Consider the following 25,649-nt stretch of genomic DNA (forward strand, 5'->3'; position numbering starts at 1 on the left):
CAGCTGGACAGGGGAGAGAAAATATAACAAAGGGTTCATATGTTGAGATAAGGACAAGGAGAGATCATTCATCAAATACTGTCACAGGCAAAACAGGCTAGAATTGGAGATGTTAATTGAATTTATTACTAACAAAATCAGAACAGGATAATGAGAAGTAAAATAAAACCTTAAAAACACCTTCCCCTCACCCCTCCCTCCTTTCTGGCTCTACCTCCTACTCCAGTGGTGCAGGGAGACAGGGAATAGGGGTTATGGTCAGTTCATCACTCGTGGCTTCTCCCGGTGCTCAGGGAGAGTTGTTCCCCTGATCCACTGTAGGGTCCCTCCCACAGGAGACAGCTCTCTGCGAACTTCTCTGACATGGCTCCATCTCACAAGCAACAGCTCTTTGCGAACTGCTGCAACATGAGTCCATCCCATGGGCAACAGTACCCTTCAAACTGCTGCAGCATGGATCACTCTTCCCCAGGGTGCAGTCCATCAAGAACAGACTGCTCCAGAGGGGGTCTTCCCTCTCCACGGGCCTTCTACGGGGTCACAACCTCCTCTCAGGCATCCACCTGCTCTGGTGTGGGTCTCCTCCATGGGCTGCAGGGTGACAGCTACTTCACCATGGTCTTCGCCATGGGCTGCAGGGCAATGTCAGCTCTGGTGCCTGGAGCAGCTCCTCTCCCTCCTTTTCCACTGACCTTGGTGTCTGCATAGTTGCTCCTCTCACATATTCTCACTCTGCTCTTCTCTGGCCCAAATAACTTTTTTTTTTCTTTCTTCTTAAATATGTTATCACAGAAGTGTTACCACCATTTCTAATTGGCCCAGCCTTGACCAGCAGCACATCCATCTTTGGAGCTGCCAGGAATTGACTGCCAGACATGGAGAAAGCTTCTATCAGCTTCTCAAAGAAGTCACTCCTGTAGCCCCCTCGCTGCCTAAACCAGGCCATGCAAACCCAATAAAATGCTAACCTCACTTACCAGCACCTTTTTATCCTTCATGTTTATCTGATGCTGGTCTGTCCGATTTTCTAAGGTCCAGAAGGAATATGGGAAGATTTATTGCTTGTATTTTAAAGAAATGAAGAGAAAGAAAAAAGATACAGACAATTCCAATACTTCGATTATGACCTGTTGGGGATCAAATTAAGTTTACATTTAAATACAAAATATCAGAAATTAATTGTATAGGTTTAAGTTTAATTGTAACTTGCTTACAGCTTGGCATGAGCGGGCCCTGCTTAAAGCTTAGGATCAGTGAACTTTAAATGAACTCTATTAGCATGGATGGCTAAACAGATGAGGAAACAGAGAAAGGCTGAATACATTCAGATAAGGGTTGAGACCTTGGAGGCCCCCAAGCCTGGCCCAAGCTGGAAGGTAAGAGCAGTTAATGGCCTGCCCATGTGGACATGGGGAAAGAATCTAGTGATGTGTTAGAAGACCCCAGACCATAAATCACCATTGGACCAAGAGATGTGTGAAGGTTGTGTGAAGATCAGGTGCACAAGGGTATAAAGGTCCAGGAATTTTGTGAAAAATGCATATTTTATGATTGGCTTTTCGCAAATATTAAAATGAATATTATATGTGTAATGTTAGAAAGTTATGCTGTATTAATTCTCTTAAGTAGTGTGTTAAATATAGTTTTAGGTTATAACAATGTTAAAATAGAAACTCTGCGCTGTAAGATATTTTTTTACTAGCTCAAGTATAGGGATAAGATAAACAAGAAACTCTTCGCACAGAGATAACAGAGACACGAAACCTGAAGAGTTACAGCCTCCTTATCAGAAAAGACAAACATTCTTCCACCTTCTCTCCGTCTTTATGGAACCACCAGGATTAAGGGAAAGAAGTTGACAAAAACCAGAAAAATTCTTAATTTGCAAGGAATTTATGCATCATGTATGAGATTTATGAATATGCAACAAGCTATTGCTTTTAAGGGTTATTCCTTTGTTCACAAGGTATGTTTTTGGCAGCTTAGTGCCCAAAAACATCCGGCCGTCCATAATTCTTTGCTTTTTATTGTCTCGTAGTGTCCTAATCCTCATTGTCCAAATTTTTATTACTCTAATTTTATTACTATTTTTTTATAACTATTACTAATAAACTTTTAAAATTTTAAAAACCCAGTGATTGGTGTTTTTCACAAATTTCTTTGTTCAGGATCCATCTCTGAAGGCTCCCAGCTTGAGCTGAAATAAACTAACTCTGCCTTAGAACCCAGGCTCCAACCTATTCTTTAGCAGACAAGTTTAATAGCTGGTGGCATGGGTCATCATAATCAATCATTCAGTAACAAGCTTAGCTCATTTTCATTAAAAAACCCAAAAACAACACCAAAACCCCAGACTTAAGTTCCAAATAGTAATTAGAAGGAAACAAATGAAAAAAAAAATAAGAAAATTAGTGTAAAAAATATATTGCAGGAATCTTTGTCAGTTTTTATTAGTTATATTTTGGAATAAATGTCAGACCTTTTTAATAAGCACCGGTACTGGGTTTTTTTGCCAAATCCACTTAGGGAGCTTTTAAAGATGTATAAACTATAAATACTGAAAGCAAGAAAGGGAGAGATACCTACTGAGATGTTGGAACAAATGTCAGAGGAAGAGAATTTAACCAAACCTGTATCAGCACTCAGTTCATCTAGCAGCCCTCTGGTTTTCCAGGTAGATCCTGAGTCTTGATTTCCTAAAGAATTATTGTGCTCTTGAACTGCTGCAGCTGCCAACAGATTGTCCACATTTACCACTTCTGGGTCTGAGTTTGTGTCTGATATATCATAGTGAGCTATAACTGGAGGTCCATCTGCAGAAGGAGAGAAAAACAACACAGATTAGAAGTCTGCATACTGTGAAAACCCCCTCTAAAAGTACAAAGTCCAATAATTTAAGCATTAATACAATCTCCTACATGAAGCTTATAGTTTATAGTGATACATTCATTATATGAATCATTAAACTTCAGTTAATGAACATACTCTGAGATTACAGAGACATTTTAACTTTTGCATACACAGAAAACACAAATGTAAGAAAAACACATTTATGAAATTATCACTTATTTGTGTATTATCTTTTACATTAACACACCAACATCTCCATATCTGATGACATTATATTTACAATCTTAAAAGGATAAACTTTAGTTTAAAATAAAAAATAATAAGATGCAGGACAATAAATTTGGCAAGACAAAATATCTAGAGAATTTTACAAAAGTCAAGTGAGAGCTTACATTACATTATGGTTGATTGAATAAGACTAACTTTTTGATATAACTGATCCAGTAACAATCAATTTAACATTAGGTAACTTTCCTTTCATAACATTTACCTGTCAAGGGCAGGGAATTTTTTCAAAGTAGCAATGTTTTTTGGTGTTGTTTTTTTAAAACCAAGGATAGCAAGAAACAAAACTATCATGTGCAGTGATAAATATGTTTTTAATTCAATATGATTACCATATGCATTTTTGGTCACCAAAGTGAAGAAGGAAAGAGGGAGAGAAAATAGCTTATGAGATTCTGAAATCTGTTCCTGAGGAGTAACAAAAAGCTATTTTTGGTCTATTTTGTTAGGACCAACTATATTCTTTGTAATTAATGAAAATCACTTATAATTGGAAAGCATGCTAGAAACAGAAGAGGCTCAGAAAAAAGTCAAATTCAAGACAAAGATTAATGTAGAAGCAGAGAGAATGGAAAAATAATTCTGAAAGTATGTGCAGTTTAACTCAAATGGTTCACCCCAGCTACAGCTTATTGACTCATAGTGGATGAAAGTGTCTGGAGTTCCCACTCCCCAAATGAGACAATCAAAACTCTCTTTGGGCCAAGACTTCATCAACAAAATCAAGGATGAAATAGAAAAAAGGTTCAAATTTAATTCTCTTAAAATCTGTTTCTCCTGAGGTTTTTCGGGTGGGGTTTCTTTTGTTTTGGTTTTGTTTACTTTGGGTTTTTGTAACTTGGTGCCTGAAACATAATTCAACTCACTATTTTCAGAAGTGCCTATTTTGTGATCAGCAACACACTTCATTGAAGAGCGACCATATCGCTTAAGTCTAAAGATCAGTATGGCAACAAGGTATGAAGAAATTCACAAAATATTTCCAATCAGACCTGCCTCCAAAACAAAAATTTAATAAAATGATGTTATATTAGAAATTTCAAACAGACCTGACAGAAATAAATGTGTAGTTAAATGACAATGTATTAAAGATCAAACTTTTTGCAACATGAAAAGCTGATGATTATGACTGGAAAAGAAGTCATGATGATTAACTGAAAGGCAATCTTTGTCTTTTTAAAAGACTTACAAAATAACGGAAGACCAAGAGACCAAGTTAAAAATTAAGCTGGCTGATGTTCAGTTAATTATTTGTGACAGCTGATGATTAAATTACATGCATAAGCTACAACTGGACTGAATCATAGAGAGGCATGTTGTCTTTCAGTATTATCATTAGAGTTCAACATGAACATATATAACGTGAGCTATAAAAATAAACAGTTGAGTGGAGAAGATACAAGGGTCAAGTACAATATTGACTATTTGCCCATTTTTTCAATAGGTTATCTAAAATTTCAGGAGCTATGTACTGTTTCTTCAGGTCTTTGTTTCTCTCACTTCTTATTCAGATCTCCAAAAGCAGAAGTGAAATTTGATTTTTAGATAGACATGTCTATACAAATAAAATTGCATTGGGACAAAAGGCACCAATAGTCTCAAGTCAAAATTGTACCACTCCTACATGTGTAATCATGCAAAAATGTATTATAAATGTATATACATGCAGAGTGATATTTTCATCACCTACCCATAGAAATAACTTGTGTGAAAGTCTTCATCAGTAGGAAATACAAGCATAACTTGTTATCTGTAGCTCCACTCTTGTATCTTCCACAATTCCAAACAGAACACCATATAACTCCGCTTCAATTTAGTATACATCAAACAGACAAAAATATTTTCAATATAATTTAAATACTGTCATTACATCTGTCAGTGTAAGAGCCACCAATTTACCAATCTGGAAAAAAACAAGCTGCTTATATACAAAGCAATCACAGCAGAGATCTATTTTTTTCTTAACCTTGCCTTTTAGAATCAGATTTGAAAACAAAAGGGCCCAACACCAGTTTTAACCATATCTATCACAAGTAAACGACCAATAAAGACAATAGCCACAATGCTGCAAGAAGTTCCTGGATTCTCAGCATGTATAAAAGAAGAAATAAGCAATAAATGCCTATGTGTGTTTAAAAATACCCAAGCAATAAGTTGTAGAGAACTACAACTAGATAAAAGTTGCAGCAACGGCATATAAAAAAAATCCTCTGTTCCCAAAAGCCTGTTTCCTTTTCAGTGCTATAAGGATGGGACAGGAGCAGTTAAATTTGGAAATAAATAATACTTCCTTAGCCAACTACGTGATCACCTGGTGACATGATGCAAAGTTTATGTGTAGTACCAAGAAATAAAGGCTATTGGCTTCAGCTAGGAAATAAAGTAAAAAAAAGGCTTCCAGGTTGAAAAGGTAAAAGGATTAACGACAAGCAAAATGGAACTTCATAATCTTTTCTTTGCAATAGAGCCACTCCTTGCAATTACTTACTGTAATAGGATTTCAACAGATAGAAAAACACACCAAAACAGACCATGCCAGAATCAAAACAATGTAACACAATTAGGAGGTTCCCTTATCAGTAACTTAAACAATCTATTTAAGAAAAATCGTGTCTTTTGAGAAGTCAAGGTGATGCTGGCTTGGGTTTTGCCTTTTTTCCTATGTTTTCTATATTCTTTGCACATATATTTGTAGCTCTGTAGTCTATTGCATTAGTGACTAGTTTTCCCAGTACTTTTCCATGGCCTTTCCCTAGGCAGGAAGACAAAACAAATTCCAGAGCTCCAAGCCCCAGGGGGTACAAGGCCCTAATGCTATCTTGGTTCTTCCTGGAAACCAAGGTTGAGAACAAGTCTTCAAGATACATTTTCATGGACAAAGTACAGCTACTGCCGAAGGGGGGACTCCAGAGAAGGGGCTTGACCTGGGGGGGAATTGCATCACCACTTGTCCTCCTAATTGTTGCGTTTTATCAATTATGCTAATTTCCTAAAACCTATAAATATGTACTCATCCCTGGAGGGGATGGGCTTTTGTGGACATCTTTCCATAAGTGCCACTGAAGGCCTTCAAATAAAGATCCACTCTTATATTGTCTCCTTACTAAAATTATCTCGAGTTTCATTTCCAGGTTGGGAAAAAGGCAACAAAGGTAGCTGGAAGATGTATATATCCCTGGTGATAAGCTATAATTCACTTCTAAAGCAATCAATGCTTGAAAAAGGAAAATATGAAAGTTAGCAAATACCAGCAGAAAAATCCAGCTGTTTACATTTAATCTTAATAGGGGGAGGGAAAGACTGCATTTTTTATTTTTAAAGAATTCAGAGGCAGAGGTCAGCTTGGGGTCAATGTTTCCAAGTGTCCAATTCTCCCTTAATTTACACATTAAAACTAACTCCACTCAGGACAACTAAATCAGAAGTCACATGCACAAAAATCCATGTCTACACATATCAACCTTCACTTTAAGCTTGCAACATAGAAAAGTCAGTAATTTCTTATCTGCTATCTGCTCCCATGTTCTTCATAGAGCCACATTTCAACATTCAGTGATCTAAACTGTGTTGTAAGAACTATGCTCCTATTATCCCTTATTTCATTATATTGGCAACACAAGTAAAATGGGAGAATCAACACTAAAATCTCAGGTTAAAAGCAGTGATTCTATAAGAAGCACCATACTTTTGCACTGCAACCACTGTGTATCAATGCACAGGAAATAAAAAAATATTGGCTAGCAGAACCTGAATGGGGAATTTAGACCTTTAAATCTATGTAGACAGGCTGAGAGAGTTGGCGTTGTTCAGCCTGGAGAAGGCTCCAGGGAGACCTTGGAGCACCTTCCAGTACCTAAAGAGGCTACAAGAGAGCTGGAGAGGGACTTTGGACCAGGGCATGGAGGGATAGGAAAAGGGGGAATGGCTTCAAAATGACAGAGGGCAGGGTTAGATTAGATATTGGACAGGAATTGACTTTGAGAGTGGTGAGGCACTGGCACAGGTTGCTCAGGGAAGCTGTGAATTCCCCATCCCTGGAAGTGTTCAAGGCCAGGTTGGATGGGGCTTTGAACAACCTGGTCTAGTGGAAAATGTCCCTGCCCATGGCAGAGAGGTTGGAACTAGGTGGTCTTTAAGGTCCCTTCCAACCCAAACCATTCCATGAGACTGATTCTAAATCATTACTTTAGCTTTCCTAAATTTAGGCAAGTTCTGCCAAGCTCATCATCACCTAAACTCCCTACCACTGTAGCCAGAGACAAGTTGTTCAGAGTAAGGTAATCCCAGTCTGGAAATTGCAGCTTGGAGCATCACCATCTCCCCTCCTTCCCCAGTAAACACAAAGACCTTAGGCAGCCACCTTAGCCAAGGCACCTAACTTATACATCTCTGAAGTTCAGCAAGATTAATTCCAGCTTTAGGGATGGGATTTAAACTTTCTTGTTTTCTCTACAAGTAGATGAAAAAGACTGATATCTCCAGAAGGCTATTCTGATTAAAATAAATTCAGAATTAAAAGGTTAATTTTGGTGGTCTGAATTGCCCTCTGGAGTCGTCAGTGTGTTTACAATGAAGGACACGTGGAGCCTTATTTAAGTGTAAATATCACACTAAGCTTTAAAACACACATAACAGGTACAATAATATTAGCAATAATAATTGCAGCACTTTACCCTCTCAGAAAGCTTTCCATTAGAGGATCTCAAAGACCTCTGAGGTGCTTAATTATCTCCTTTTGCCTATGGAGGAAACTGAGGCAAGCAGAGATTCGCAGCTTGCTCAAGGCTAACAAGCAGAAGAGTGCAGCTTTGGTGAAAACAATACTCCCCTCAAATTACTGAGGAGCTTAAAAATAGTGTCTAGGAATGCTTTCATGAAATGTGCAAAAGCTAAAACGGTGACACACAGAGTCACCTAAGTATTTGAAAGCCAAAGGAGACACAGCTTCTTCCAGCCTCACCTCTACATCTTTACTGTGAATATAGGTACTGCTTTGTCTCAATCTCTCAAACTAAATTGGATGTATTTTTATATAACAAAAGGAAATACTGAAACATTATTTTAAAATAATAGGAGTTAAGAATGCACTCAATTACACTTGGCATTTAAATTTAAGCAATAACGCAATTTACTTCAAGATTACACAAAACATGCAATAGAGTCTAAGACCTATATAAATTTTAAGATCAGATGATCATTACAGTAATTGAAATATTTTGTGTGCCAAAACCTAGAAGATTCTTCTTAAATTACTTGCTAAAATATTTTTACAGTAGACACATCAGTAACTTTGATCCAAACAGAAAGGCTTCATATAAAAGACTACAGGCTAAAAGCCTTTTTGTTTAGATAACCAATACAACCCTGTTATTATTTCAAATGTGACCTAGAGCTGCTGTTTCATAAAGTATGCACAGTTCAAATGGCATAAACTAGCTGAACCCTAAAACAATTCCCATGAGGGGATGGGGGGCAGGATCTGTGCTTTTTTAATGTTGTTTAGCAACATGAAACACTTAATTGTGATGATTATTTATTTATTTATTTATTTGAGGTTACAATAGTTACATTTCAAAATGTACAGAGTTAGGCAAAGAATACATTGTAAATACATTAAAAAAATAGTGTAACATCATTCCTTCCAAAATCATAAAGTGAACTTTATTGGTGAACCCACTTTCCTCCCATTTTCCTTAATTTCACACAGTAAAGGTTTTGTGTTTGTTTTTTTAACCATAATAAAATAATAAAATCAAAACAACATTATCAAATGAGTATCTGTTCTCAGACTGGATCATTTTTAATATATCACATCAAAAGAGATCTCAAAAATTCAAGTCTTGCTGATCAACATCCATTCTTTCAGGCTTTTTAATGACTAGATGGAAAATATCTTGGATTTGTTTCATCAAATTATATATAAAGATATAATAAAGTCTTTTTTATTGTGTTAAGCAAAGGCACATGGAATATGGCTGTGCATTGAAATTATCGAGAAGTGGCCTCTATTTCTCATTACAGGATTTATTTACCCTGGTGCCATCTACTGATTCATTAATTATGGAAACAGATATATTAGACAGATCTCTTCCCCAGTTTTACTTGCAAAAGTCTATCAGGAGGCTTTTGGAAACCATCACAACCTCCACTCTTATATAGCCATGACAGTTAAAAAAAAATTCCCTGTGTAAATACCACTTACATTAGGAAAAGGCAGCAAACACACACCCCCTACCATACCTCTCCAGAAAACATCTCATTTTTGCAAGTACAAACTGCACTTTCCCATGGAAGGACTGATACAGCCTTGATGCAAAGCTTTTGATGTTCCAGACTAATCCGTTGCTCCCATCAGTTGGTGAGATTTAACAGAGTGCTTGAAATTGCTTCTAACATAATAAGCCTATTTTTCACATGCCTTCATTTTGATGATCTAACACTATGAGACTAACAAAATTTGTGAGAAAGACTGATTTCTAGCTTCATGTTTTCAAGGTACTATCTCTATCAATCAGCCCAAATATTTTAGCTTTTACAGTACAAATTACAAAGTGCATTTCTTCTACTGCTTCCAAATGTAACTGCAGTGGTCACAGTGCAGACTCCAATTATTTTAGAAACATCTACTCAACTGGTCTGATTTATACACCCTCATCAGGCAAAGACTCCCCTGAAATTAATCTGAAGGATCTGACCAAAAACTACAGAATAAGTTTAATTTCTAATGAGATTAAATGCTAGCCCCATTAAAACCAATCAAAAACTTCTACTAACATCAATAGGGCTAGAATTTAATTTCTTAACATACTCGAAATATTACTTTTTAAAAAAAAAGAGATTTACAGTATGTGGATACAAGAAGAGGCAAATATATTACAAAAGCAATCAGTGAAAGTAAACACATTTCAGTTTGTAAAATAACTACCAAATATAATCCTGTTTCATTGAAGTTAAAATTGGTCCTCCAGTCTTAACTCTGGCAGCTCAGATAAAATAACCTAACTATCCTGCAAAAACACCAAAAGACACTGTGAACTTAAAAAAATAGAGATGTATACTTATGCCTGAATTATTTTATCAAAATACTGTTAAAAATTATACTGAAGTGTAGTATATATGAAAGTTTTAAGACTTTTTCTTTTTTTTCCTTGCTCAGTTATGTTTTGCAATGGAAAAAACTGAAAAAAAGTTTCACTGCCTTTACTTCAATGTTTTTTCTAAATAAAACCTGAGAATTCAGATGTTTGAAGCAAAATTCCAGATATTCAGATTTTTAAAAAGTGTGAAGGGTAGAACTTCCTAAAGACCTTGCTTGCCAAACCCCACTTGAGGGAGGGAAGCAGCACAAATGCCTGGGAAACAACATGCAGCCAAGCCTGCAAAACCACTGCACATTAAAGCCCCTGGACTTTCAAGGATTCCTAAAAAAAGTCAAATTCTAGGATAAAATCCTTTAATTTTTCATTTACTGAGCGGTCAGTTTGACATTTATAGACATTTAAATGAAGCCTTTACATAAAGGCTTTTTTCTTTTGCAAAGGAAGCTGTGTTTCACCTGCTGCAAAATCCTAACTCCAGAGTGGTACAGGTGTCCCATTACTCCTATGCTGAAACAGCTGCCACATTAGAAAACATGTAATTAAGTATTAAAAATTACAATATAGGAACAGGTTGCCCAGAGAAGTTGTGAATCCCCATCCCAGGAAGTGTTCAAGATCAGGTTGGATGGGGCTTGGAGCCACCAGGTCTAGTGGAAAGTGTCCCTGTCCATGGCAGAGGGGTTGGAAATAGATGGTCTTTAAGGTCCCTTCCAACCCAAACTATTCTGTGATTCTCTGACCTCTAGGAATACACCAGAATTACACCAGGTGATCTGACTCAATGTATTTAATCTTTGAAACTATAAGTAAAATTATTTAAAGAAAATAGTGTTTCTTTACTCCATTATGAAGTATAAAACCTAGGGAAATTAGAGAAACTTTATCATCTGTGATTCTCCACATCTGTGAAAAACTACTGATTTCTCCTCTACTTGTTACATTTGGTGGTTTTCAAGTAATTTCTTGAGATGTGAGCATAAATATACATTCAAAATGTAACTGAGTTGGAAAGTAGGAGTTTCCTTCTGATAATCTTAAAATAAGTCAGACTGATTTAATGAAATACAGAATGGATGAGGTTAAAATGTATATGAAAATTTCAGCTGAAGCAAATTTAACTTCCCAAAAATTCATAGTCAAAGTCCTTTAAAAATAAGACCTTATAATGGAAATCATGACAAAACATATGGCTGCATTTAATATAGCAAAAGAATTCCCAGAAGAAAAAAAACCCAATAATCTGAAAATATGTATTGGGAATCTTTTTTCTCAAAGTGATGCTAAAGTCTGTTGCACACTTATTGAAAATACACACTCATCACTACTATTGGTATCTGAAGGTTGGTTTCTTCAGGGCTCTGAATCTCTCAAATTCACAATACAAAGCAAGAAAAGAGATGTTCCTGTTTAATGGCACAGCTTGCCAAATCCTTCATCAGGTAGATTATACTACACCTGAACAACAACAGAAAGGTGGGGTTCCCCTCTCAGTTTGCAGAGGGAGAAGCATACTGCTTCACATGGAAAACAAGCTCATGGACCAGATATTCAACTGTGTAAATCAACACACACTTTTCATTTCAGAGGAGCTGATTTATGATAGCTGAAGACCTGGCTCCAGTTTTGAGGCAAGTGAAAAGAGTGACCAAAGAAATTAATATTTACCATTTACAACCATTGATCTTGCACAAATGTTCTTAACATTAGATAGGTTTTATGGGGAAATTAGGTTTAAATTATATCTAATATGAACTATTCCCTCAGTCTTCTGGGTACCTTGGGATAATTTTATCCTGAAAAGAGCACAACTTTCAAATCTATGCTCAGCTGCTGTTATCCTCTGCTTGTTCATTCACATTCAAAGTTGCTTGCACTGAAATAAACAATTAACTGAAACTGATGAAATTAAAAAGTTTTAAATTTTGACTCTTATTAACCAAATCCAAATTTTATCTATTAATACACAGAATTATTGCAATTTTTTTAAGACTACCCGAGACATTGAAGCTTAGCAGAAATTTCTCTGGCTACATTCCAAATCCGAACAAAGCTATTATCCATTTATGAGATCCATATATAAAGGTGTTTCAGTCTGAGAGATAAATAAGTTAAACTGATTTCCTTACACAATTTGATAACAAATACCTAATTGCTCCATATATACTATTTTATTAAAAAGATTAAAGGCATGCTTTTACACATACTGAGTTAAGTGGCTGTCCTAGTTCCAGCCAGGAAAGAGTTAATTTTTGCAGTAGCTGGGACTGGGCATGGCTAGGACCAGAAGGTTACTCTATACCACCTCAGTGTCATTTTCTGGGAAGGAGGGAAGGGGTCCCTTCCCGGGGAAGGGACCTTCCCAGACCAGACAAAGGTCTGGGTATTGTCAGGCTCTGCCGGTGGTACAGTGGTGAGCATTTGCATGTGAATCACTCACCTCTCTTGAACACTTTTGTTATTAATATTGTTGCTGTTACTGTTCCTTATGTTGTTTCCAGGAAATTGTTATCTCAACCTGTAATCTTTACCTTTTGTTTCTCCAATTCTCTTCTCCAGACCAGCAGAGGAGAGGAAAGGGGGAGTGAGCAAGGGGGAGCACTAAATTGGAGAATACCATTCCTAAACCATGACAGCCTTATTTAGTGCCCAATGTGAGGAACAAAGAGTTGAGATAGCAACAGGTCTGCCTAGAGCGGGTTGGAAACAAATTTGATCTAAGCATCTGTTGTATGAGGCAATGAACCACTGGATACAATGTTGCTTGGTCTGTTCACGTGATTGTGGAACCTAATCCGGTATATATTCCTTGTATATGCAATGCGCCCATCCACAGTGGTCTTTTTCAGAGCAGGGAGAAAGGATCAGGATTGCTTTGTTGCTATACTGTGGGATATCACTTTATGACATGATAACATCAAAGGCAATGAGTGTCATTTGGGATGTGTATTTGAGGAGTGCTGCTCTCCTACCCTTACTTCAGGCACTACTTTTGGGAGTACATTAATAATCATACCCAGTCTGTGGATGGAACAGGGAAGGATGATTTTCCCCAGCCTTTCACCCCCTTTACCTCCTTCAGACCTGGTAGAAAAGGTTCTGAGAATTTTCAATTTCCTTTGAATGTTAAGGAAATCATGTTATTGTTGGTAAGTCTGCCAGGTCTCCTCAGTGAGGTCCACACCCCATTTAGAGTCACAAAAGAGATTTCTAGGGAGGTCATTCAAAGATCTGCCTCAAAGGTGGATAGTCATAGGTGGTATGGAATGTGGGAGGACATGGGCCAGTATTTGGAGGACTTCTCTGATAGTCTGGAAATTCACCCCCGAACAACTACAGGACCTTCTTAAAGTGAAAAAATATGTGAAAGGAAAATGATGTGGAAATTCCAGAGAGGCACGAAGTTATGCAACATGCTGGGCAATGTCTAATATTTATTGGATATGGCTTAATACTAGACAGAACCCTCAGAGGGAGGAGGAGAAAAGCAGACCAACAGTCACTGTGGCAACTCAAACTGCAGCTGAACCAGAGGAACAACCTGTACCAGTAGCAGTCACTCCTATACAGCAGAAATCCAAGATCAAATCAGTTTGCTTAGTGGGGGATGAAGAGAAAGTAGGGCCCTCACAACAGGAGGAAGAGGTAGAGTCAGAGATAATTGTCCAATCCTTATCCCTGAGTGAGCCGCAAGACATGCAAAAATATTTCAGTCACCAATCAGGTGAGCCCCTGGTGACCTGGCTGCTCCCACGCTGTGATATCATGGCCCATAACATGAAACTAGATGGTAGTAAAGCCAAGCAACTGGCATCCATGGGCATTGATGAGGGGATTGGGAAGAGAACAGAAACTCTCAGCCTCTGGAGGCGACATCTGTCAAGTGTGAGGGAAAGGTATTCTCTCAAGGATGATGTAATAGTGCACCCAAGCAGGTGGAATGCCATGGAGCAAGGTATCCAGTACCTGAGAGAATTAGCTGTGCTGGAGGTAATCTATAGGGATTCAAATACCAAGCAGTCCCCTCTAGATCCAGATGAGGTCCAGTGTACACAGTTGGTGTGATGGAAGTTTGTACAGTGTGTCATCATTGTACACCAACTCATTGGCATTGATGTCAATGAAAGAAGGAGAACAACCAGTGCTTTAGCTGACTACTTGACTCCAGTAATCTCATCTTTTTTCCTCCCTACTGACCTGCACCTTAGCTCTGTAACAACTGTCCAAGACTGCAGACAGACTTGAAAGACTCAAGTAAGTTAGAAAGGAAATGTCCCATGCCCTGCAAGTACAGACCAGAGTCTCTGCTATTGGGGGCAAGCGCTCCCTGCTAGAAAGGGTACAAACCACCAGGTAACCTGTGGTTTTACCTGCATGACCATGGAGAAGACATGAGGAAGTGGGATCGAAATCCGCCCCTGGCCTAGCAGCACGGGGATGTGAAATGAGAGGAAGAACAACCACCACAGGAAATTCTTCAGGGATAAATGCTACACCAGTTTCTAGTGTGCAAGTCCTCAGACAGAAAAAAGGGCTGATATTACTTCAGATCCTCTTGAAGTGACCTCCAGTGCATATTTACATGAAGTGAGCAACGAGTACTATGACCAGTGTTGTCGCATTGCAGCTGATCTGAAGCTGCCCCCTAAACTCAACCAACCTAGAAGTAAACAAGTCCTCAGATAAGGTGGGGATAGGTTGGATTCAAACCCAATCAAAGACCTCAGCCAACCCTGTTCTAGCTGAGATGCACATACACAACTGGCCAGAGAGAGCTGGGTGGAGAGAGGTCTCATCCAATCAACTATCTGAGCCCGGGAAATCCAAAGCCCTATAAAAGGGGCAGCCATATTAAACTAATGGCTGTTTGCTGATGACCCCCTGGTGTTGTGTTGGGTGTCTTGTCTCCAACCCACAACCCCATGTATCAGATCAGAACAAGAGGGGCCCTGCCTCTGGCCAGGTGGACAAAGGGGACAGTCAGATCTATTGGATTGTGTGGATCTGATGGCCTGGCACACCAGACCAACAGGAGTATAAGGCTTCAATTGACACTGGTGCACAATGTACCCTGATATCATTGAGATATGTAGGGACAGAATTCATCTCTGTTTCTGGGGTGACAGGGGGATTCCAACAGCTGACTGTACTGGAAGCCGAAGTAAGCCTGACAGGGAACAAATGGCAAAACCACCCCATTGTGACTGGCCCAGAGGCTCCGTGCATCCTTGGCATAGATTACCTCAGGCGACTGTATTTCAAAGACCCAAAAGGGTATTGTGGGGCTTTTGGGATTGCTGTGGAGGCAGTGGAAATTAGAGAGCTTAATACCTTGCCTGGTCTCTCAGAGGACCCTTCTGCTGTGGGACTGCTGAGGCTCCAAGAACAACAGGTACCAATCACTACCACAACACTGCACCATTGACAACACCACACTAACTTGGACTCTCATCCATGAGATGATTTGTGAACTGGAGAGCCAGAGATTGGTCAGCAAGACTCATTCACCCTTCAGTAGTTCTATATGGCCAGTGCATAAGTACAATGGAGAGTGGAGGCTGACAGTGGACTATTGTGGCCTGAACAAAGTCACGCCATCACTGAGTCCCGCTGTGCTGGGCATGCTGGAACTTCAGTAAGAACAGACCTGTCTATCATGTAACCCAGAATAAGAATGATTTCAAGTGGGATCCTGAACAGCAACAAGCTTTTGAACAAATTAAACAGGAAATTGTTCATGCAGTATCCCTTGGGCCAGTCAGGACAGGATGCGAGGCACGTGCTCTACTCCACAGATGGGGAGAATGGTCCTTCCTGGAGTCTCTGAAAAGAAGTACGCAGGAAGACTCAAACATGGCCTCAGATTCTGTAGTCAGGGATACAATGAATCCAAGGCCCGTTAAACCCCTGCTGAAAAAGAGATACTGGCAGTTGATGAACGGATTCAAGCTGCTTCAGAAGTGATTGGCACCAAAGCACAGCTCCCCCTGGCACCCTGACTGCCAGTGCTGGGCTGGATGTTCAAAGGGAAAGTCCCTTCCACACATCATGCCACTGGTGCTTCATGGATTAAGTGGATCATTGATCACACAGTAATCTCAGATAGGAAATCCTAACTGCCTTGGGATCTTGGAGATCATCACAAACTGTCCCAAAGGCAGATCAAGTCAGGTTGCAGAGCTGAAAGACATCCAGCTGGCTCCAGCTGAATGAGTGAAATGGCCAACACTACATCTCTGCACTGACTTGTTGATGGTATCAAATGCTCTGCAGGGGTGGGTGGACCAATGGGAAAAGACCAATAGGCAGTGCAGGAGAAAACCCATCTGGGCTGCTGAATTGTGGCAAGAGATCACTGCCTGGGTAGAGAAGTTGGCTGTCAAAGTCCATCATGTAGATGCACACATACCTAAGGTTTGGGCTAATGAGGAGCATCGCAACAACAGACAAGTAGATCCAGCTGCCAAGAATAAAGTGTCTCAGGTAGATCTGGACTGGCACTGTAAGGCTGAATTATTTCTGGCTCAGTGGGCCCGTGATGCCTCAGGTCATCAGGGAAGAGATGTAATATACAGATGGGCTTGTGACCAAGGGGTGGACTTAACCATGGACACCATCTCTCAAGTTATTCATAACTGTGAAACATGCACTGCAATCAAGCAGGCCAAGCAGGTATAGCCTCTGTGGTATGGGGGGGACAGTAGTCAAAATATAAATATGGGGAGGCCTGTCAGATTCATTACATCACATTCCTGCAAACCTGCCAAGGCAAGCACTATGTGCTTACATTGTTGGAAACAATCACCGGATGGCTGGACACACATCCTGTGACTCACACAACTGCCCAAAACACCATCTTGGGCCTTGAAATGCAAGTCCTGCAGTGACATAGCACCCCAGAAAAACTGAGTCAGATGATGGGACTCATTTCAAAAATAGCTTCATAAACACCTGGGCCAGAGAGCACAGGATTGAGTGGGTGTATCATACTCCCTATCATGTACCAGCTTCTGGGAAAATTGAACAGTACAATGGACTGTTAAAAACCACACTGAAAGCAATGGGTGAGGGAACCTTCAAACATTGGGATCTACATATAGTAAAGGCCACCTGGTCAGTTAACACTAGAGGCGCTGCCAATTGAGCTGGCCATGCCCATATATATGAGGAATGTGTTAAGGAAGACAGTTTGGATTAGTCCTGCCTCAAGCAAAGGCAAACCCATCTGTGGGATTGTTTTTGCTCGAGGGCCTGGGTGGGTAATGCAGAGGGACAGGGAAATACAATGTATATCTCAAGGGGATTTGATTTTTGGGTGAGAACAGTCAGCAATGTTGAATTGTATAATATTGGTTAAGGAATGACACTGCCACTGTATGCCATAACTACCATAGACAATGAAGAGGGACTGCTCCAGATACACCAGTCATGAACTCGTGATACAGCAACCAGCCAACAACTCACAAGCCTTGCTGCCCACAAAGACATCTAAGATGGACAGAACCCACAGTCATGGACTAAATAAACTCAACAAACATCTGTTGTTGACTATGGAAATGTCACCTGTGCTTGTATATGTATATATATATACATGTGTGCATATAGTTGGAAGGTGTAGGATCTGGGTATGACATAGATGGTGTAGAATAAGCACTGGATAATGTCCGGGTTCTGTCCAGGACAGGGTTAATTTTTACAGTAGCCAGGATGGGGCATGGCTAGGACCGGGAGGTTATTCCATACTCCTTCACACAAGTTTTTTGGAATGGGGAAAGGGGTCCCTTCTGGGTTGGGGTAATGCTGCAGCAGTTGCATGTTGTCAGGCTCTGTTGGTGGTACAGTGGTGAGCAATTGCACAGTGAATCGCTCGCCTCTCTTGCACACTTTTGTTATTAATATTGTAGCTGTTACTGTTCATTTTCTTATCTCGTTGCTGTTTCCAGGAAATAGTTCTTATCTCAACACATGATCTTTACCTTTTGTGCCTCCAATTCTCTGTGAGCAAGCAGCAAGTGATTCAGAGTGGTTTCAATGTGAACACTAAATTGGAGAATACCATTCCTAAGCCAGGACAGGGACTCTTACACATTGAAAGCAGTCACTGAAAAAAGCTGGTTCTACATGCATGGGAACACTTGTAAAGTTGGCATGCTTTAAAATATGCTTCTCTTATCATCATCATAAAGGTATTTATAGATATATACTTAATCTTTGAACACCAGAAGCATTTGATTTATTGTTTTCATATATATCAGCAAATAATCTACCCTGAAGGACATTAAATGTTAAAGAGATGAGGACAAGTTTATTAAATTACAATCAAACATAGAATAACTTAACTTTTACCTGAAATGCACACAATTTTAGACAAGGGATTTTTGTAACAAGCTGTCCTGGATTGTAAAATAAGTGTGTATTCTCTTTGCCATCTGTTAGAGGTGGTGCAGTTATCTTCTGTTAATTGGGCAGTTTTCTTTATCTCTTCCACAAACCAATCCTCCCTCCCGGAAATATCTTCTGGTAATGGGCCATTGAGTCTCACTGCATGACTGATAAAAATTACATCATCCCACTGTGACATGATCCGCCCAGGGGGAGGAGCCAAACATTCCTTCCTGGATATAATCTGATATTTTGGGACACCAGGGCAGCCTTCTCCACTGGATTCCCAGAGGAAGACAAGGCCCATCTACACCACCACTGGATCTTCAGAGAAAGACTACACCCTTCTACAGGATCACTGCTTCAACAGAACCACATCTGTCACTCCAGGAGGACTGCAGCCCCCATTTATATTGGACTGCTACCAACACCCTGACCAACAGGGTGTCAGGTCATATTCTGACTCTGTCAGTGTTGTTTTGTATTACTGCATTGTTTATTTTATTTTTTTAAATTTTCTTCCCTAATAAAGAACTGTTATTCCTGTTCCCATATCTTTGCCTGAGAGCCCCTTAATTTCAAAATTATAACAATTCAGAGGGAGGGGCTTTATATTTTCCATTTCAGGGGAGGCTCCTGCCTTCCTTAGAAGACATCTGTCTTTTCAAACCAAGACACAAGCTCATATCAAAATCTATATCAAAATTATACATGAAGGTAATCTGGCAAGAAATCATTCCAGTACTTAAAAATGATCTCCTGCATAGTCTTTCAAACAGTTACTCTGAAAATAATATAGCTCTCTAATCTCATTTTTTTAATGAAGGCATCACATACTTAAAATAAAAGTAAGTCCAGGCCAAGAATAATGTAAAAATGCCAGTGTCAATATACTGATAAAAAATAATTTATTGAGTTTTTGTTACATGTTTGATCCAAACCCCAATATAAAATGATGAAAAAACTCCCACTGACTTCAGGGAGATTAAAAAAAAAAAATCAGACCTACAGAATATACAGTGGATATTTCCAATAGAAAGAAAGGGAATAACACTAAAATAATTAGGGGAAAAGTGTCTCTTTCAAAAAGCAAAATAGCAGCGTTTATGGAGACATATAGCATTCTCTTTACTTAAACTATGTCTATAAAGATTTTCAATTTCCATTACTAAAATTCTGATTTAATTTACATTAGAAACTTTTAGCAAGTTTAACTGATGAAAAATATACATTTTTGGCAGTTACAGAGAAATTATTTGACATGAAGATAGGTCTCAATGGAAAAGTAACCAATAAAATCCCAGTGTATAGTGATAATAGTAAGAATTAAATAAAGAATTCTAATATATAGTTTAAATTAATCCAACTTTAAACATCACAGTTTCAAGCCTGTCTATTCAGGATAACTATTAGTATAAAAAGATCCATACAATAGCAAGTTTTTGCATTAATTAAATGAAACTAATGTTCTGGCATTCTCCATCAGAAATAAATAATTATTTCAGTGGCATTCAAACATGGTTCCGAAGCTCTTGCTGTCTGACCCAGACCAGCAATCTCCAGACCACTGCAGTTTATTTACCTGACTGTCAGGCCTTCCTCTAACATCCTGTGCCAAGGCTCAATCCATCCACTGACAGCTGGTTATCTTAGGACTGACAAGGCTATTTTTTTTCTAGCATGAAGGATACAGTTTGATTGCATAAACAGAAAGAAAGCAGAAGTATTTTGTGTGCACAGGTCATGCATGCACATGCAGTTGGGTGTGATTTATCTCACCTCATTTCAGCCAGAAGTTATCTATTCTAAACTGTTGATAAGGAAGGTTTAGACAACTAATGCAAGAGAAAGACTGCTAGAAGGTATCCTCTGTAGGTGCTTCTCTCTTCCCATTGACTCAGGAGGAGATTCAGGGAGCAGCAAACTAAACACCTAAAACGAGAGATTACTTCCACCCAAACCAAACACATATATATATGTGTACATGTGCCTATTTGTGTACACAATATAAGACAGCTGCCTCCATAAACATGCCATGTGCAACATAGCAGAGACATTAATAAAAACTTTGGACAGAAAATTAACCACTAAATGGGAGACAAAAAAAATCAGTTGTGCACATTTGTTACATATAGCTAAATCTTAAAAGTAAGCTTATTTATTATTTCTGCCTAAAATGAAAAAGAACACTAATGTATGACATGTTCAAGCTGAAAAACTCGGAAGTAAACATAGTTAAGAAAATGTTATGAGTTTGTATCTAGTCTGGTACTTATATAAATGTTTTAACATGCAAATGGACCATCTGGATGAATGCTCCTACTGTAGTAAACATAGCTCTACTGATTTTGGGGTATCTAAACAAGGATTTTAAGTTATATTTTCTCAAGTTTCATGATGAAAGCTTAGGGTGGTTTCTCCTACATATCTTTAAAGGTGTTTATATGTGTGTGCTGACACATGCATGTGAATATACTGAGGATTTTTTTAACAATATATATATTCTCTATAAAATGAAAAACAAAAAAAAAAAACCCAAAAAGTAATGGTATTAAAACCCAAAAGAGAAAACAAAACAAACATATGGAGAGAAGAGGAATCCTTGTTTTTAGCATAATCCAAAGAAACATCAAAATTGCAAAGACGAGATTTTTTTTTCCAGTTTATGATTGATTCAGATCAGGCTCTGCAATATTCCCATTCTCTGAAAAGATAGATAGAAAACTATTATTAAAAGTCGCTGGAAACTCGAATGTAGCATTGACATTTTGATAGCCCATGTAAAAATTAAACAACTTTTGTGGAAGTACTTGGCTATCAGGCATCTGTATGAAAGCCCCTGACTGTGTGGTAGGGGGGGTTCTTTGGCCAACTAGTTGAATTTTAGGTTCTCTGGGCTCCGGTTGTTGTTTGCTTTCTTTGTCCTTGTCAAGATGAGTTAGCTTTTCTATCCACATGCGAAATTTCTCCTCTGTCTGCCTCTGCATCTCGGCAAAGCAGTTCATGGCCTCTTCCAGGACATTGCCTATGCAGTTCCTATCCCACACGGTGCCCCTGTCAAGCAATCCTGGAATTTCCCTGGTCGTTTCTCCAGATCCCCCAGCACGACTGAAGCCAGCTTTAAAGACATTGAGGCCATTTGATAAGATATCATTAAGTAAGAACATATTATTGCTTATTAAGGCATGCTAACTCAAGAAAACAACTTTTCTAATGCTGTCCCTTAGATATGTCAACTGGGGAGGAATTAGCAAATATCAGCCAACAGTATTACTGTAAAAAAAAATTTTACACTCACTGAGGTTATAATAGACATTTTGGCTTCAAAATTATTTTTACTCTAGAATTCTCAGACAATTCTGTCAAAGGTTTTATTTTATAAATAAACTAAATTATTCCAATTCCCTTGCAATTTCTATTTTTAATTCAACTGAAGGTGTCAAAAAACATCATACAATAACATGTTTAGTTCTGTTAAGCTGCGATCCAAAATACTATTAACTGTAAATCTGAATAATTATGCATATTGTACTTACATACTTGAACCTTTTTATAACAGACTGTTAAACACAGACAAAATTCTACATGAGAGAGAGATAAAGGCTGATATAGTGACTGCAGCATCCAAAGTAGCTAAGCCCAAAGCTCTTGGTCTAATTTTGGAAAACACAAACACCAATGACGAAAAAAACAAAAACACACAAGCATGAAAAGATATGTGAATGCTATGCTAAAATATGAGGTAAAAACAACCTCTGTTAGGTCTGATGGACACAGCTCCATCACAGGGTTAATACACATGACATGTAGGAGTGATCAACCTCACAACAACTAGAAATGTGCCCTTTCTCACACGAGCCACCAGCTGTGCAGCATTCCTAGCATTAATCCTAGGCAAGGCAGAAAACAGGGCATAGTTGGAAGGAAATTGTTCTCCTTCCTTCTATCCATCAAAATGATGGTTAAAATGACTGGCTTTGGGATTATCAGAAAGAACTTTAGCAGCAAGAAGAAAAGGCCATCCTCATTACCTTACTCTACATATCAATAACAAAAGGCAGTAGTATCTATATTTTTATGTTTAGAGTTCACTCAGGAATCATCTAGGCAGCAATAAAACCGAAAAAAAACAGAGGCTTTGTACCTGTTTGAGAAATAATAAACCATATGTGCATGCCATCCAAACACACAAACATTACCTAAGGTAATTCTGAAACAAGACAAGAATCATATTAAAATACACAAAGCAGCTACAGAACTTGACCATTTAATATGTAAATATGAAACTTGTGGGATCCTCTAGCTTAAGAATAATAGAAAATATCCTAAGAATGAGAGAAATCATTGCACAACCTGACCAAATATTTACTAATAAAAATATAAGGCACTAAAATTTTTTTGGGATTTCAGTGTGTACATTAAATTACAGTATTGCTTAAACAACACATTCTTTTTTTGGAGCTATATAAATGGGGTATATATAAGACCTTCAGTAACAGCTAAACAAAGCCCAGGACTATCATCTTTTTTCCAAGCAGCAGCAACACTACCATCAGGGGCCAAAAATATTCTATTAAACCCCCATCTGTTTACCTATCAGACAGGCTGGAAATTTAGCATTCATGTCTTCTACTCAAAAATAAATATATACTTTATAGTAACTAATTAACATTCCTCTGACTGCATTTTAACTAAAATAATTATGTAGAATGGTACCTTTTTCCTAAAATGTGGTTCCTTTTTTATATTCAATGTCTTTTTCCTCCCTGAAAAAAAAATTCCTTCCATTCATATACTCCTAGTATTGAACATCCAATATGATACTGTTCATCTTTAGTCAGGGATCTTATCCTAAAATCAAGTAACTAAATGACAGTCTTTCTGATTTCCACAGGCTTATGAACAGACACCTCTAAGTAACATTGAGTAAGTTTTAATTGCAATTTAAATAAAAACTATTGATGATGGTATGTGAGACAACCTAGCCAGGTTTTTAAAGTTAAGAATGAACTAGCATGGTCAAAGTTGATAAAATTGTTTTGCAAACTGAAGAAACTAGGTATTGAAATATATAGTACCCTGCAATACTATTTTTAAAAGGCATAATTCATAGTACATATACAATTTACAGTAGCAGTAAATCAGTGTTTCAAATGCTTCCCTTGCAGTTCTTATAACAAGCCTTATTCAATCTTTTCTTTATTTGTGTCTTTCAGGGTTAAAAAAATCAAGCCTAATAAAAATGCATTTTATATTAAAAATATTAGCATTTATCTAACTGGTCTCTTTGCTATCTGTAAACTTACAGCTCTATATTTTTATGTCTACACTACACTACACTGCACTACAGCTGAAATGTCCAAATACACTAAAACTGAGGGGAACACAACTACCTGTAAAACTCTTCTGCATCAATGCATACAGACTTTTTCAAAAGTAACTACAAAAGTTTTTTCATGCTTATGTCCTGATACTCAAGTTCAAGTATCAAGTTAAACCTCTTTTGACTGTGTGCAGAGGACATTCATGCACTGAATTTCCAGTAATGTTTTTTGATACCTTGTAATAATTTCTAACTATGTGTTCATTTCCTAAAATTTGAAGCTATTCACAGTGTAATACCAAGTGCACTAAAGCAGCTTTCTAGTCAAGAAAAAGAATTTAAGTACTTTGCCAGTTCCAATAAGAGGGATCGCAAATGGCATGTGAACCTACCACTGCAATGGAGAGCTGGAAGTCCTACTCACACTCACAGCATCTGTTAAGACCACAATATTTCATTAACCACAAGTAGCATAGGATGCATTTTTGGCCAACCTTGTCCTTATGTCTATAGACATTGTTTTTCACTTGTACTTGGAAAACATTTCCCACAAACCAAAGTAATTTCTGTTTAAAGGAAAACCACAATGTGGCAGGTACACATTGTACCTAATTGCAGCAAAAGGACAGCTCAAACATTTGAATGTCATAAGTGGAAGTTAGCATAAAGCAAATTATATGTGCTACGAATAAGTGTCATTGTTCCTCCGGATGGTTTGTGCACTCTCATATCTTGCATCACAGGCAAAACTGGGCCTTCACTAAATAATCAAGTTCTTCTGTGTACTGCAATGGGACCTCTTCACTGCAAACATTGCAAGGTTAATAGCAAGAACTCAAATACAGAAGAGCCTAGTAACGCAAAGCACCCTAGAGGGTTTGTGAGGTGGGGAGAAACCTGTCCCAAAACTCAATGACATAGTCTTCTTCAACAGGCTTTAAATGAGGCTTTAATTGCCCAGCAAAGTATAAATATAGCAAAGAAAAAGGCATCAAATTATAAAAGCTAGAAGTCTGAGTAACTATTAAATTGGCAAATATTTTTAGATCTCTATTAAAAGTTTACTACACAATAATTATAGACTATGCCTTTCCCAGACTTTCTATTAATAAACATTTAGTTTGTGCAACCTGCTTCCTAGCAATATGTGGGAAAAATCCCAATTCTCACGATGACAGAATCATTCACCATAACCAAGTCAGTTAAAACAGCTATTTGTAAAATCTGATGCAAATATTTTAATTCATCTAGCAAACATTAGTTCAGAAACTCAAGACTAATTACTGCAGTTTTCCTTTAAATCTTCTTGCCCTATGTAAGCTGATATTTATCTCAAAAAAAACCCCAACACCCAACTTCTAACACAAGAGGCATAAAGGCATGTAATCTAGTAAAAATTAGCAAGCCAAAAAGTTTATTTTTATGTGATTTTATTTTTGATTGCTATATGATGATGGTTCTGTGGTATAATATGCTGAAATAATTTTTCACACAAAATCCTGTCCACAGCACTTGAGCTAATAACAAAGACTCAGCAGACAAAAAACTTGAAGAATTAATGTTTCTTTTGGTAATAAAATGATGAGAAGGTCCCTATAATTTGCTGCCTATAATCTTAACACAGATGTGTCAGAAAATTAAAAATATAGAAATTATAGATCCTTATGACATAGGAAAATGGTAACAGCTTTGTCTAAGATGTTGAAAATTTA

The 25,649-nt window shown here is 38.0% G+C and overlaps 1 protein-coding gene across 3 annotated transcripts in view; it reads right to left on the bottom strand.

Annotated features, from left to right (window-relative positions):
* Positions 1-25,649, bottom strand: part of LOC137465599 (protein ARK2N-like) — an 83,525-nt gene that overhangs the window by 34,967 nt on the left and 22,909 nt on the right. For 2 of the 3 annotated variants that reach the window (XM_068177669.1, XM_068177667.1), the window contains exon 3: positions 2,631-2,813. In XM_068177669.1, the coding sequence (XP_068033770.1) occupies positions 2,631-2,813 (183 nt within the window). Of the gene's footprint in view, positions 1-2,630; positions 2,814-21,146; positions 21,733-25,649 lie in introns of those variants that run through there. The other variant, XM_068177668.1, reaches the window with a different exon arrangement.

The sequence above is a fragment of the Anomalospiza imberbis genome, assembly GCF_031753505.1.
Source record: "Anomalospiza imberbis isolate Cuckoo-Finch-1a 21T00152 chromosome W unlocalized genomic scaffold, ASM3175350v1 scaffold_31, whole genome shotgun sequence".
NCBI classification, from domain to species: domain Eukaryota; kingdom Metazoa; phylum Chordata; class Aves; order Passeriformes; family Viduidae; genus Anomalospiza; species Anomalospiza imberbis.